Source organism: Ambystoma mexicanum, chromosome 1q (genome assembly GCF_040938575.1).
Source record: "Ambystoma mexicanum isolate Mex_15411 chromosome 1q, UKY_AmexF1_1, whole genome shotgun sequence".
NCBI lineage: Eukaryota > Metazoa > Chordata > Amphibia > Caudata > Ambystomatidae > Ambystoma > Ambystoma mexicanum.
In genome coordinates, this window is record NC_090922.1 from 162,402,726 (window position 1) to 162,417,953 (window position 15,228).

Genomic DNA, 15,228 nt, shown 5'->3' on the forward strand with positions numbered 1-15,228 from the left:
TTATTTTCGAAATTCTAGCACGTGTGTTTAAAGTACAGGCGTGAAAAGTCACAATAATGAATGTAGCACTTGGAAGGCAAAGGTTCTGGCTGTGGCTGCCACCTGCAACAACTCTGCGGGTGGTTTTCTTGCGCACGTGGAAACCCACAGTGGTAAACGTAATAAACGGTTAGCAGCACTGGATATGAGTAAATGTTTCAACACTGGTAGCTTGTGAAAACTGTATTTAGTGTCCACTCTAACATTTCAGTGGAACCTTCCTACCTAGGACCAGGTGCCCGAAAACTGTTCAGCACCCACGTTCTTATGCTGGGCACTTTACAAAATAAGATGCACTTTAAAAACCATCTACTTACAAATGTTGGGGCGCATGGTTAAACTAAGCTTTAAACAACATGGCCATGACCCCCCTCCACCCTGCTTTCGCATTTGGGCTTCTCCATCGGCCTTGTGCAATCCCATGTAAGTTTGGAAGGGTGTGGAGGCGGTGTAGCATAGTTAGACCTCCATGCAGCACCTCCACCCCAAAGGCCGTGCACCCTCTTCATTCTGCCTTCCTTGTCCCGCCTTGGAAAAGAACCATGAAATATCATTCAATGTTTGTGTGTGTTGATTTTATTCATTTTTAAATTCATATACATAAATTACTAATTGAGGTAGAAAGTAAAAGAGTATTTAAACCCAGACCAATTTTTTGGTGGGTAATGTTAACACGACTGGGTAAGAAGACTGACCTATTTGTAAAAACTGCTCCCCCACTCGACCATGTTGTGTGAACGTGGGCAATACTTTCCGCACTTGCTTCAATTCCCAAATCTTCAAAAACGGGAATCTCTCAATAATGGCCAAAAGCTAGCATTGAACCCCTTTATTGAAACTAAACATTTGCATAATTGGTCCTGTAAACTGCTTTTTCCCCCAAAAAATTGTTTCCATTTGTCCTAGGCACCGTAACACGTATTTGGCAGACTCAACCTGTTAACTCAGACTTGTAGAACTAAATCCTTTGACATTTTCTTTATTTTGATTGTGTATTTGGTTAATTAGCTGTCTATCCAATAAGAACATTGCGACTCTGGTGAAACCAATGCTTATTTTAGCCACGCCCGTTGCCTTCCACAGTATTCTGCTTTGGCAGCACAGCTTCTTGTAGGGTGTTTGGGATTCATCAGGTTTGGTTGGACATGAGTGATCTAAGGAAGAGGACATCTATAGAAAAAATGAGGGATCGTTTCCGTAAAGGTGACCTTGTCCAAACTTTGTTTTAGTTCAAAGCAAAATAAATGCTCATCGTTTGAACACTCCCCCAACCCCACCCCATCCCTCCCCAGCATTTCAGAACATGGAGCTCATGCTGCATTTGACTAAATTCTGCTGGTGGCAGAGCTGGACCCCTCCTCCATTATGCATGACAAAACTAGGAATGCTGCCACATGTTTACTTTCCTCACAGTCCACAGTTAATTAAGTTGCTCCATTTGCAGGTGTGCCATATAATGAATCTCATGATGCAAGGCATAAAATAAGCAGTGTTGCATAGCAATTTGCTATGCAATTCTGTAAGTTTGCTAATTTAATTTGACACTTGTGTAGCAAAACTAGGTACTTCAGTTTCTCTGCTCGGTGCAAGTTCAACAGGGCCAATAGAGAGAAGCAGTACTCCTCTCCTCCACTCTAAGTGCCAAAGGCCTGCGTGGGAATGGTAGGCAAGAAGAAGGTCCTGACATTTAATTCCTAAAAATGTAAGTTACATAATGCATAAAGAATTGCTACTGTATAAAATACTGTATTGTCTCCATACTTTACAGTAAAGTTTAGTGTATCTAAATTTCCTAGTATCAACTATATTTAATTTTGTTGAGGAAGATTAAAATCTACAGGATCACAAGGCCAAATACTTTTGATGACAAAACCAGTTCTGTTACTTGCTGGTTGCATTCATCTGTTCAACTGTTTCTCAACTCATGAGCTGATCCCGTACTCCTTGAAACTCTATCTTATAACCCTGTTAATTTATTCCAGATACCGTGGAAGCGAGATGGCCGAAAACTATAATATTCCGCATAGTTTGCCCAGTTCTCTGCCTTCTACACCATCCACTCTGCTTAGTCTCTTCACAAAGCTAAATAGAGGTTTACACAAAGTAGTGATCAATCGTGTCATCCTGTCTGTACATCTACAGATCTACTGCAATACAATACACTGTATGTAGCCTCCAAAGCTCGCTTTGCTCTGAATATGGTAGCATTATACAGGGTTTGAAATTTAGGTCTTGACGAGCAGGAGCTAAAACCAGCCCTGGGTGTCGGTTATCACACTGTAGGCAGTAACTACCATAGGGGAACCACGAGCTATCAGAGATGCTCCCTTGACTTTTTGGTCCATTTTGTATGAACCATTGTGTTTTAGATGTATACTAAATGTGTTGTAATTCTTCTTTATTAACATTATCAAATACTTAGTTCATGTGACATTTGCATGTTTGGAAGGCACCAGTTGGCCCCAAGAGCCAAAAGTAGCACCTGGTAGCTGTTGTTTTAAGCTAAACAAGCTCTACTGTGCTAGAAGCAGGAGCTAAATAGCTCCCAGCTCCACTCAATTTCGAACCTTGGTTATATATTAGAACCTGTGGGAGAGAGCTGGCCGAACATTTGTATTTATTTAGATTTGTAAATGACACAGCCCAAGGGCATCAAGGCGCTGGATGTTTTCAGAGCCTTATCATATCTATTTGTGTCCATTCATGCAGGTGACCTTTTACATTTTACAGACGCTCATACGGGGTTGGCAAAATGTACTCGCCCAATCGCATAGTCCTGTAGATTTTATGATGGGTGCAGACCATTGTTTGAAACTTGTGTTCACTAATGTCTTCAGAGGTACACAATGCTGTATTGATGCTAATTTTATGTCTTGGGTACAAATACCTTCTGGTGACATTACAAATATTAGTACAACATTGCTTATCATATGGGTTTGTTCGCTAATCAAGCAAGTGTTGATTGGCAAACTCTGCTAATCAATTTTTGAAAAATAATGTGTGCCTTGTGATGTCCTCACTGCTTCTGAAGGGGGAGCCCCTTCCCATGAGGCCACGGTGGTGAGGACGCTACCCGGTGGTCCCACTGGGGGCGTTACTCAGGGACCTCATGGGAGGGCAGACATCCTTTGGGACCAGCGACGACCATCTAGAAATCACAGTATTCCCACCTGACTCATGACCATGGTGCCCCTTTTCAAAGTTACCACACCTTTACTTCCCCACCTCAATCCCCTTCACACTCAGTCACATCCCATCTATTTTGCTAAGGCAACAAGGACTTTGAGACTAGGAAGAAGTCCTGTGAGTCACCATCTCAGTACTCTCTCAATACTGAGACGAGGAAGAGGGATAGGGAGTTATCTCAACACTCACCTTGGATTGAGGCAAGGAGGGAAAGCGGAGCAATACAGAGTTCATGTTGGAACCACTTTTAACAGTCTAATGGTTCATACTCAATGATTGGCCTGAATTGAGATGAATTCCAAAGGAGGACTTGACAGGGTGTCAAGCCCTCCCAGGAGGAACCGCAAGAACTGTATCGAGCTGAACGTAGAGGCGGTGGCTGCCTGAGATGCCGTGCAGCAGAGAAAGGAACTTGGGGCTGGTCCAGGCTGGAAGGCCTGCGTGATCCAGAAGCAGAAGAAACCTCCAGGCTTCCCAGAGAGCAGGTAATTGTGAAGGCGAACAAGCATGCTGGCCCTGGCGAGAAGAGACCTGCGGAGCCGCCACAGGGGGAGAAAAGCTCCAGAAAGGTAGTATTGCAAATGAGGGCAGCGGCCTCGAGGGAGCCAGCAGTAGAGTATGGCGCGCAACAGGGTATGCAGGAAGCCACACGGCATAGTAAACCTCAAAAAGGGCACAACAAACACCAAAAAGGTGATTCAGGGACTTGCAGCCAAGTCTTCAGAAAGGGAGAATACTGCCAGAAAAGGGAGTCTGGGACTCGCACCCAAAATCAAACAGGAAATCATATTAGGACTTGGTGAGGGTGAACGAGGTCTACAGCGTGGAGAGGGCATCCAGGCAACACTTGTACATTGCATTGTTTTGGTCAGAGTGAACAAGGTCTGCATCCAAGGGTCAAGAACCTATACAGCTTTGAGAGAGCATCCAAGCAATACATGGACAGTGCATCACCTGGTCAGAGGGATCCAGGCCCGCGGCCAAGGGTCAGGGACTCTTTCAGCTTGGTGAGGACAACCAGGCAAAGCTTTTCAACACAGAAACCAGCGAGGGTAAGCCAAACCTACCAACCAACGTCTGGTACCCCAAAGAACAGATTTGTAATTCGACGGAAGACTGAGCAAAAATGGACATTTTTCAAACCGCCAAGGAGTGGCTGGAGTCAGATAAACGGAATCGGACAAGGCCTGGCTTTTGTCCAGGGGAAGAGAGACGCCCCTCTTTTGTTTGGCTAGCTTAGCGTGTAAAGGACACAGTTACAATTTTGACACTGGACGATGGGACTTTTACTTTGGACATCTGACACTAGTTATTAAAACCCTCCCAGAGTTAGGACGAGTTGGGGTTTTCTTTTCCTTTCGCACCTTTGAATAAAAGTTTAAAGCCCATACCATGACCCCTCCATGTCGGAGTCTTACTTCTGCACCATTGCAGCCTTCTCCTCTGGGCCACACAGGCTATTTAATATAGGGGGGAATATCTTTTCCACTGGAAATGGGGATCCTTTTTCATGATCAGTACGTCTCCCAACCTCCCCTCCCCCTGCCCATTGCACAATTGGGATCTTTGATGGAGTAGCAGAGTCCTTAATATTTGGGTAGCGGTTCCTACCCACCAGACTTTGGTCTTTATGGGATGCAAGTCTTCGCTAGCATCCCTTTTAAAGGGACATAAGGCCCTCTTTTCTGAACCCAGGGAAGTGGTGCCTTTTTTTCGGGGTGGGGGAGCGGATTTTGGCTACCTTCCACACATACCTCATGCAACCTTTTATGGGGAGTTGGTTCTCTCCACCAGGCACGAGGAGACCCATTCTATGTGCAACAGGTGTACTCTTTTCGCAGTCTTTCTTTGGGTGGGGTATATTGTTTGTCTGCTGCTGTTGCTGCTTGTGTGGTGTGGCTGGAGATGGGCCTAGACCGTGCAGTAGACTTTGCTGCGGCTTGCCGGCTGTTACTTCAAGCGCTGGCTGTTATTGATCGTGTTTCCCCTCTACCTTGTTTCAGGCATGAGCCATGAGCCGAAGTCCCCATCAATAGGAATGCTTTCAACAGCGACTCGGAGCACGGCGACGGTCAGTCCCTTGACCCCTTCCCCCATCAATGGATCCCTGCTCCCCAACGGCAGCCCGGCGACAGGCAGCGCCCTGTCGGTCCAGTCGGCGCCCTCCTCCAGCTTTGCCGCAGCGCTACGCAAGCTCGCCAAGCAGGCCGAGGAACCAAGAGGTAAGACCGGCCACCCTACAATCTTGTACTGTTGGCTCTGAATGTGTCTGCGTTGAGCTGAGGTGTTTCCTCGAGCATAAGTGCACATTTGAACTTGTAATGTCATGTTGGCACCTATAGATTGCTTTGTCACAGCCTCTGGGCGCTCCTCCCATGAACTGGCTGCAAAAGCGTGCCCCCCCCTTCAGTGACGAACTGTTGTCCTTTATATGCATGCATGACCATTTTAGTTTAATCATGCTGGTTTGCCCGGACTTGCTGCGCCTGTATTCGCAGAATAAAAGCGAACTGACCCTGAATTGTGTTATGGAGAGTACAGAAATTCAGGACCACAAATGATGTCCCCTGTGTCCTGCTGGTCCCTGTAGCTGTGAAGTTGTTTCCTACATCGGGGCGTACCTTTTTTTTTGTACACACTTGTAAATGAAGTGTTTTCCTAAGGAGCCTAGTTGGCTCTTCACTTGATGCACTAGACAATATATGGTTTTCTAAAGCTGTATGGATGCACACCTTTTAAGGGACCTCGTTGCCCCTTCTGTTCTGCCTGCACAGAATGTTGGGGAATACTTCCTTTGAAGCCCTGCTTTCACCTGATTCGGTTTGGTCGATGCCCACTTTAGCTTACACGATGCTTCTCACCCGCTCCCACCAGAACATTTTCATCCTCCGTTGTTGTTGTTCTTATTAATGGGTCGTATTATAGCGAGGCTTCGGTTATTTGAATGGCCTTTTGGGGTCCTATTAAAACAAAAAAAGGTCGGGTCTTTGTGTAAAATGCGGGGAAGGAGGGAAAGGTGAGACTATGGGATTGGAAGTGCAAGGCTGGCCTGGAATGTGCAGTTGGCTGCAGGCAGGTGAGCGTGTGCTGTGTGCTGTGTGTGGGAGGTGTTTTTGTGTGCTGGCGGCTGCTGTTTGGCAGGCCTGAGCACGCTGCCTCCGTGTGTGTGTGTGTGTGGTTTCTCATCACATCATTGGATGTAGGCGTTCAGCACGTCGCAGCCTGTTGCTTGTGTGAATGTTTAGAGGCGGCCTAATGGGGACGTAGGTGGCCGTAAATGTCGCGGTGGCCGAATGCTTGATTGGTGTTACGCATAGAGAGAAAAGGAGGGCAAAGGGCGCTGGTGTAGACTTCTATGGGTGTTGGGGTACGGGAGTTGATGTTGGTCACCAAAATAGAGAGGCATAGCTAGCAGAACATCGCGAACCTCGCACCAAACACCATACTTGGGCTGATCGTTTTGCCCAGACAAAAGATCACTCCCCATTTCTGCATGGCATGACATAGCGGGTAACTGCCGCATGACTTGTGGCACGCATGAAGCATAGGGTGACCAGATTTCCAAAACGAAAAACCGTGATACTGACCGTAGCCACCCATCCCTGCAAACCCCGGACAGGGTTTCTAAAATGAAAAAACTCCCGGGACCCCGGGACGGAGGGCGATTTCCCCGGACTGTCCCTGGAAAACCGGGACGCCTGGTCACCCTAATGAAGCACCAAGTCGTACAGACAGCACCAGGAGGATGCGGAAACGAGAGGGGCTTGTCGCACCAGCTGCACGTGGCTTTCCCAATAAAACCTGTCCCATAAGAGGTGGTTAAGTCTACACACTCAAGAGGACTTGGTCTGTTGTGAATGGTAAAACCACTCTGTGCCTATTTATTAATGTAGACCTTTTTTGTTGTTATTTTGAACAGTGAGTTAACTGAGGTGGTTATTTTTGGATCTATTTGCTTGGTATGCCTGATTGGGGGGGGGTGTGGGGGGGGGTCAGCTGCGATTATGAAATAAACAATTAAACATTTTTCCCTCTAAACATCATCGCGCAAAGTTGTAAATGTCCACACATCTTCATGAATTGTATTGAAGGATTAGTGCACAATCGCAGTATGCATTTTTTTTGCCAACAAATATTCACGAATTACAAAATAAACGTTGTCACACAATTAAGTTTTAAGATTTTTTTTAGGATTTACATGTTTTGGCCATGCCGGACGCTTTGGGGACATGATTCCTTATTGGTTTCCCCAGAAATCTGTCGCAGGGCCTGCAACAGCTGGCGGACATGAACTCAGTCCCACTTTTCACTGCAAAAGGCTGTCTGTAGATCCACGTGAGCTGGGCAGCATCGTGCAACGGCTCACATCATGCAGCATCACGCAGCTCGCTGCGCGGCCGTGGCCTGAAGATGGTTGCTTTTTTTGTTACACTATTCGTATTTATGCGAGAAACGAGTGGAACCGTCGCGGTTTGACTTCTAGACACGTGGGAGTGTATTTGGATGCGGGGTCAGGGAACAGACAAGTGCAGCAGTCGCCCCTCCATGTCACAAGGCACCATGGCCACCGCCTCCTGTAGTGGGTTAGATGGGCAGGAAACTTGTAGCCGGATCATAGGTTGGAACACGGCCTTTTATAGAGCCCTCCACCCCAAGCTTGTTTAATGCTAAGGCAGCCTGTGCGTGAGACTGGCTAATTTAATCCGCGATCATGTTTTTTTCCGCGTTTTTGTTTTTACAGAGAGGCCGGCAATATGCTCTGTGTATTTGGTCTTTATTTGGAGGTGAAGGTTTACCATTGAATAGAAAGTGGCATTGATATCAAAATTACCTCATGATTTTAGTATCTTTTTATATAGGCACACCTGCTGAAACATCCTCCTCGATGACGTGATAAGTGCATGCGCTTCCTGAACAGCCTGCTGGGTGTTCCTGCCCGCGTGCACGCAGCCATGTCTGGGCTCAAGCCTTAAGAGCGCTTGCGCGTGTAGCCAGACGGCAGGACAAATGCAAAGTATGTGTGCTGTGCAAACAGGGAAAATGGCCGAGGCACCTGCTCCACCTCCCCCCCCCCCCCCAGCTACCTGGAACATTCTCCTGGAAGAGCCCTGTAAACAACTCAAGACACACCTGCTCCTCTGCCTCCTGATTTCTGAACACCTCTCGGAAGCTGGTTTTCCCTGTTGAAGTTGTATTACTGTATGAGTGCATGTAGGCTAAAAATCCAGTGCGAACAATGATGCTTTTTGGTGCCTTTTAAGCCTGTTGAGTGTCCGGATGCTGTGAAAGCTTCAGTGGCGGAGCACGCGACCATAGGTTAACTTTAGTTTTGGCTATTAGGTGACGCTTGCACCACCCATAAGCCGAAACTATTGCATTTGAGTACAAATGGGCAAGAATGGCATATGAGGAGAGACACAAAACGAGTAGGTGTTTGGTTATTTGGCCACCCATTGACTGCCCATGGCCATGCTAATCCTTACGGCCATTCCCAACCAATACCTGGCCCTCCCCGCCCAAATAACCAACTCTTGGGTGCTCGCTTTAATCACCCCTTACCATTAAACTTTGCACTGAACGTGCCTGCCAGTGTTTTCTTTTGAAAACAGTCTTAGAGTTAATGACTTAGAGCTTGTAAACACACTACCAGTGTAATAAACATGTCTTAACCAGACCTGCCTTCAGCCACTCGATTTATAAGCAATAGCTGTGTCCTTCACTGAAGCCCCGTTAAAAACTAGCATTGGTAAAACCCACAGTTTTGGCTTCTGTTTAAGTATCCTGCATTTGCCAAGCACTGTTATTAGTTGCCCAGGCACTCGCAACATTTTCTATCCTGTTACCATCAATGGCCATGAAATACCAGTACAGTAGTTCCTGGCAAGTGCCTTTCCCATGTCTACACAAAAGCCCAAACTGTTGGCATTGTCAATGTTGTTTTTCTTTGTTACTCTGCTGTTATACTGCACAGAAACTCCAGCTTAGTCGTTTCAAAGCACCCTTCAAAGTCTCACTGAGGGATCAGCGCCGTGATCAGAGGCCCTTAGGGTAGGGGCTTGTGTGTGGGGTGTCAGGGGGATGTTTACCACCCTTCGGTCTACTTTGATTCCAATGCACCAGCCCTCCTGCATGCCAAGTAGTGAAGTGGTGTGCACCATGAGGGGAGACCCTGGTCTCAAAACCTACGTTTACTATTGGCCCTCGTGAACCTTAGTGTGTATACCTGTTGATGTGACGCCTTTGTGTCCAAGGCCTTAGAAACCATATCCGTGACACCTTTTCTTTTCTCCTATCATCGCTGGCAATGGTGCTGCTGCTGCCCCTGTGCCAACTCAGTTCTAGACTCATGGTAATTGGGGTTCAATTATATCCTGAAAGGGCTGCGTGAAGTTAACTTGAAGCGGTTCCCTGGGGATGTTGCCTAATGAGCAGGGAGAAGTTCATGTTTCCTTCCTGCACCTGCTCTGATTTCAGGTGCCTCTTTCGCAGCGAGTCCGCGGGAACTGCCTGCTTCCTGCCTGCAGCTGCTCGACACTTGAAGCTGGGGCCCTGCTCCTCGCGAGCCTTCGAGGTCAGTGGGTCGCCCGCCTGCGCCACGCATGGTTTCAGGAGGCTGCTCTACATTGCCGTGAGTTTGAGAGAAAGCAATGAGGGACTCCTCCCTGTGGCGGCCATGTTGTCAGGTAGCCCACTTTTGGTTCCCCGAGAGAGACAGTCCCCCTTAATTGGCAAAACAGGAGACATCAGACTACTACAGGGATAGGGAGTTTCTGCCGCAGTACAATTCGTCGAAGTAGGTTTCGTCTTTTTTTGGTCCGATGTTTCCCAAATATATGTGGGGGTGGGTTTAGCAGAATAAAATTATTATAGGGGCATTAAGGGGCGGTTGCAAGGCGTCCCCCCTGCATATATTTGCAGCAAAATCTTTCTGTAAAAAAAAATCGATAATCTCCTACAATGAAGAACCTCGGCTTGTTGCATACAGGGCAGGCGTTAACCTCAAAACTGTTCCATGAGTGCAACAGTCCCGCCACATGTGCTCTTGGTTTTTTTTTTGTTTTTTTTTTTTTTTTTTTAGGCATTGGCTGGTACTTCAGAACAACTTATAAAGCCAAAATTATTAGCATATTTTTTTTAATTGTATTATGTTATTTATTGAGGACGGACCTTGGTTTGGGAAGCAACTGAGCCCTTTGCAATCATAGGGGGGAAGAACACATTGAGTGAAGATGGGCGCTAACAGGGGCGGGCAGGCAATTGGCAGCAAGGCATCTCCAAGCAACCGCGGGAGGGGCAGATTGCAAAGTCTCGGGAGGGGTGGATAGTGGAGGGTTTGTGGGCCTAGGTGTTAGGGAGGAGCCATTCCTTAAAGAGGAAGTCTCGAGCGCTTCCCTGAACCGTAGCAGAGACGGGACTAGTCTAATGTGGACGGTGAGGAGGTTCCAGAGTCTTTGGCCGTCGACCGAGAAGGGCCTAGGTCTACAGATGGGATGGACATGGGTGTTTGGCTTTTTGCCTGCTCGTTAATCGCCCTTGGCCATGCCAAGCCATATTGCCATTCCCACCCCCTATCCCAACGCCCAAAATACACCCTCCTGGGATCTCTCTAGGCTAACTACTGCAAAATATCATCAAAATATGTGCTTTTTGGTGCTGCCATTGTTATTTCTACATAGACTTATGATGATATTGGCTTCATTAAAGCAGCTCCTTCAAGCTTCTTGAATTTTAAGCAATGTAGGTCATTGCATATGCTCCTTCCGTTCGACTCCTGTTCAAAACCAGCATTGGCAAAGCCAACAGTTTTCTCTTTATAGAAATTGGATATATATTTACCATGCGCTGCCGTCACATGTCCAGGTGCCTAGACCCTTTGCCATTATATGGCAAATAGTACTAATATTGTGTAATTGCTCAGCAAGTTCCCATCGCCTGCCAACTGTGGCTTTGCCAATGCTTTGTTTTTTCTCCTTGCTTGGCGATGCAAGTTCTGCTCCGTTTTCTCTACTGCTTAAGCTCCATTTAACGCACTTTTTTATGGTGTGTGTCGCCAGGGCTAGGCATCCGTGCACATTGGAGCATAAAAATGTACATTATTCATTACTTAAAAAAAGTAAAAGTAGATTCAGAAATGGTTGCAGTGAGAAATACGTCTTGGATTCCATTTCGCATCTGAGTTAATTGCACACAGTTTCTCTATCAAAGCAGTTTTTTTTCTTCCGAAATAGGGTTTCGTCCTTCCATTGAAACCAAACTAGCTTGGAAGCGCCCTGGCGTGGAGTGCAATCACATTCAGCCAACTCCCAGCAATATAAGGTCTTTGCTAGTGGGCTCCTTACGGCAAAGCCGGGGTCCTCCATGTGCTGGTACAGACAGTGTGATGGATGGCACTATTCTCGCGCGGGGATACGTTTCTGGCCATCTACTCCCGCCAATCCAGCCTAACCTCAGTGGGGAAGCCGATGGAGAGCGGGTAAGCAGCGTGTGGGTGGTGTCCGGCATTCCATTTTTTCCTAATTTCTTTGGTGTCGGGCAAAACCTAATTTTTTTGTATTTCAGGCTGCTTCCCCTACGGTCCCTGGGTTGTTATTGAGCCTCGCCTGCTCTCATGCTGGACTGTGCTTTCCTCATCCCTTGTTAGTAGTTAATGCCCGTACTAACTATAAAGGGTGAAGGGCTGTGTCCTTCCTCTTTTTCAATGTCTACTAAACTGTAACTGCACATAAAACTAGTCTGTTCGCCCTGAAGCGCTCTGCTGCAACTAGAACTTGAAATGGCTTTTAGCAATTTAGTTTCGTGGGTGCCTTGAGTAATCATTTCGGTTCTAAGCTACAATATTTCACATTTCCAAATTGTAACATGCCGCTACCGACCCTTGGCAGTCCCAACAGACACATCAAGCACCATTTGCTTGCCAGTGACGTCCAGGCCGCGTTTTTGTCTTAGATATTAATCGGCGCAGTAGCATGGCCTATAAATAAGAACTATTATGTTAGCCCAGGAATTGAAGGTCGGAGATGAGATGCGAGGAGGTGGGCACAGCCTGTGGGAGGAGTTTGGCTTTTTTAGTCTGTCAATTCGCACCCGTTATCTGCCACGTCACCCCCGCCCCCCCTCCCCCCGCGTAAGATCACCTTGATGTAGCACTGCGCTTTTAAGTGGATACAAATGTTATTTTCAATCCGTTTTCTGAAATGCAATCGTTTAGTTGCAGCTGTAAACTAGTTCCTTCTATAATAATGTCTTCGCCAAGTGTGCCTTCAGCCACTTGATTTAGAAGCAGTATGCGTGTTGAATCCGTTCCTTGCACTGAATTATCGTTTTAAAAAAAAAGCATTGGCAAAGCAACAATGTTGGCTTTTGTATAGGCATTTTCCAAGCACTGCGAGAATATGTCCCAGTGCTACAGCCATTGCCCACCCGTTGCCGTTTTATGACCAGTAGTACCCTTATTGCAGTGCCTGAAAAATATTTTCCTTCTTTTAAAGTAAATTTTCTCCTATTGGCACACTGGTACATGCCAAGAAACGGATATAACTGTGAGGGATTAGACTATCTGCACAAGGAGTGTGCGCTCGCCTTGTTTTTTTTTTTGTTGTTAATTTTTAGGAAAGTGAATGATGGAAGATCAACCTTCAAAAATGTGTGGGACTAATCCGCACACATTTTCTAATGCTCGCTGCACAACAAACACATAGTCCAGTGTACTGTGAGGACAGAGCCTACAGGCACAGTCCTCCCCGTCACATTTATTTGACAGGTGACAGAGAGGGGTGCACCAAAACACCCAGAGGCAAAGGCCAACACCTTCCTCCTCGCATGGCCAGCCTAATTAAATATCAGAATCCATGGATCTGCCCTATGCTACTGTCTGAGTTCTGTGTGGTGGTGGCGCATACTGATCAGAGTTAATTGAAGCAGGCCTGCGAATAGGCCTGGTCACAGGACTTCACAATGGGCAGGAAAACGAACACCTCTTTGATATGCAATGTCTCAACTTGAAGTTAGTTCCCACCCCTCTCTATGAAGGACAGTGGATGGCATGTCTGGGTTCACTGTTTAACATAGGCAACCCTGCAGAGCAGACCCCTTTCAGAGGGAGAAGTATGTGATTTAAGGGAGATTGAAAGTCTCTTCTCGTCACAAACTTCCAGGGAAACCTGCGCTTTGATCAAGAGTAACTGAGGGCTCAGTTAACCAGAGGGACACTTTGATCTACAACAGACAGGAAGATGGGTGGGACTTAGGAGAACATGGTGTCGCCCCTTAACTTTTCTGTTGCAAAGCACTCTGGTCCTGACCTCCCGCATAACAGAAGATTGTTGGTGGGGACCCCGGATTGGTTGATTAAGGTAGGCTTAACTTGCACCAATCACTGGGGCCCATTTGGCTTTAAAAGAGGGCTGCACCCCTCACTTAGCAGATCTGAAGACTTCACCAGGAGCAGGAACGAATAACTCTGCATTGGACCCTGACTGAAGGTACAGTCTACCTTGCAACTTGTGCCAGTGAAGAAAGGCCAGGATTTCCAAGAGTGAAGCAAGATCTGTCCACTAAACATCTCCCAGGGAGCCGAGGCAGATACCGGACTCTGAAGACCCATCCAGCAGCTCCAGAACTGGTACCCTGCCAGCACACACCGTGCCCTGCTAGGTTCTGCCAGCAAGCTTCCCAAGTGGGAAGTGCCAGAGAGTCTCTGAACAAAGGACAATGCCATTGCCTGCAAGCAATCCTCAGCTTTTTGCCGTCCGCCTTGAAAGGACGCCACAAGCACTGCGAAGAAACTAGGTGGAGTGCCACACAAGTACCAATGAGCATCCATCTTTGAAGGACATTTTCGAGGCAGTCGAGCCCTCGAACCGCGACCAGCTGCACCACTGACTGTTGTCACATTGCAGTCACTAAAGCCGCTGAGACACCTTGACCAGCGTTCCACATCCTTGAGCCAGCACAGAGACCATGATTCTTGACCCAGAGCCACTGTGTCGGCCAGCCTGCAGCCATTGGTCCAGCCTGGCTTGCCGAACTGCCTGCCGCCTGAGACCTGCAGCCGTCTCCAATCTTGAACTCTGTCGCAGGAGCTGCAAAGCATCCTGGGACTTACTCGAAGCTGTCGAGCATCAAGATAAAGCCGGGCCCCTGCCCAAATCTGTCCCTTTTGCAGGCCAGCGCACGGCTCACTTCATGTGGACTCTCTCTCGCTCCGGACATCTGATGGGTTCCAGTTGGCCCTCTGCTCCCTCTTTGTCAGCCATGTCCGCTCATCACGCGCATATGAACACGATTCGCTTTGGGAATCCCATCTACAGGAGACATGCGTTTGCCGCTGCCTTTGCCGTGTTCCGTCTTGTCCTGCCAAGGCACAGCTGCCGCGGCCTGCAAGCAAGAAAGATGAGCAAGGCAGCAGTTTTAGCTTTTGTAAAGATAACTTGTTTTTTGTTACTGGGTGTTGTCATCGTATTTCCAGCCACTCTCCACATACAGCCGGCATTGTCTTACTGTGCTAGCTACTCAGCTCACACATGCCGTGTATTCTCAAAAAATCTCCTGGCTCTCCCAAAATGCTAGGTCTTGATGTCAGATACTCCAATCAATTTAGGTTTACGTGCACACACAGTATTGGCATAATTGACCTAAATCATTTGATTGATTTTTTTTTTTACCTTTTTTCCGTTCTAAAAAAAAAAAATATATATATATTAGGTTCAGGGGAAGTGGGGTGTCTCCCCCTGCATTTTCGACTGAAACAAAAGGTCAAATGTTTTATGTCAAATGGACCCAAACCGCGCACACATCCGATGCTAGCTATTGCCATATAATACCCAGGTATTGCATTTCTATACTATATGCTTGCATCATACTTTTTTAACACACACGGCACCTGGAAAGATCGCTCACGAGTGAAGTACTTCAACCTGGTAAAGAGCCAGCCTGCATCTTCCATATTCGATCCAGGTAGGGCCAACCCAGCCCTTCGTTCATTTGAGATTGATGCATTGAGTG

At 47.1% G+C, this 15,228-nt stretch overlaps 1 protein-coding gene across 5 annotated transcripts in view; it reads left to right on the top strand.

Moving 5' to 3' along the window:
• The window catches only part of GSE1 (Gse1 coiled-coil protein), a 1,546,392-nt gene that overhangs the window by 1,442,954 nt on the left and 88,210 nt on the right, over window positions 1-15,228 (top strand). For all 5 annotated transcript variants that reach the window (XR_011283474.1, XM_069636384.1, XM_069636395.1 and 2 more), the window contains one exon: window positions 5,229-5,447. Coding sequence is in view for 4 of the 5 variants with exons in the window: in XM_069636384.1 (XP_069492485.1) it covers window positions 5,229-5,447 (219 nt within the window). In the remaining variant the exon portion in view is untranslated. The remainder of the gene's footprint in view (window positions 1-5,228; window positions 5,448-15,228) is intronic.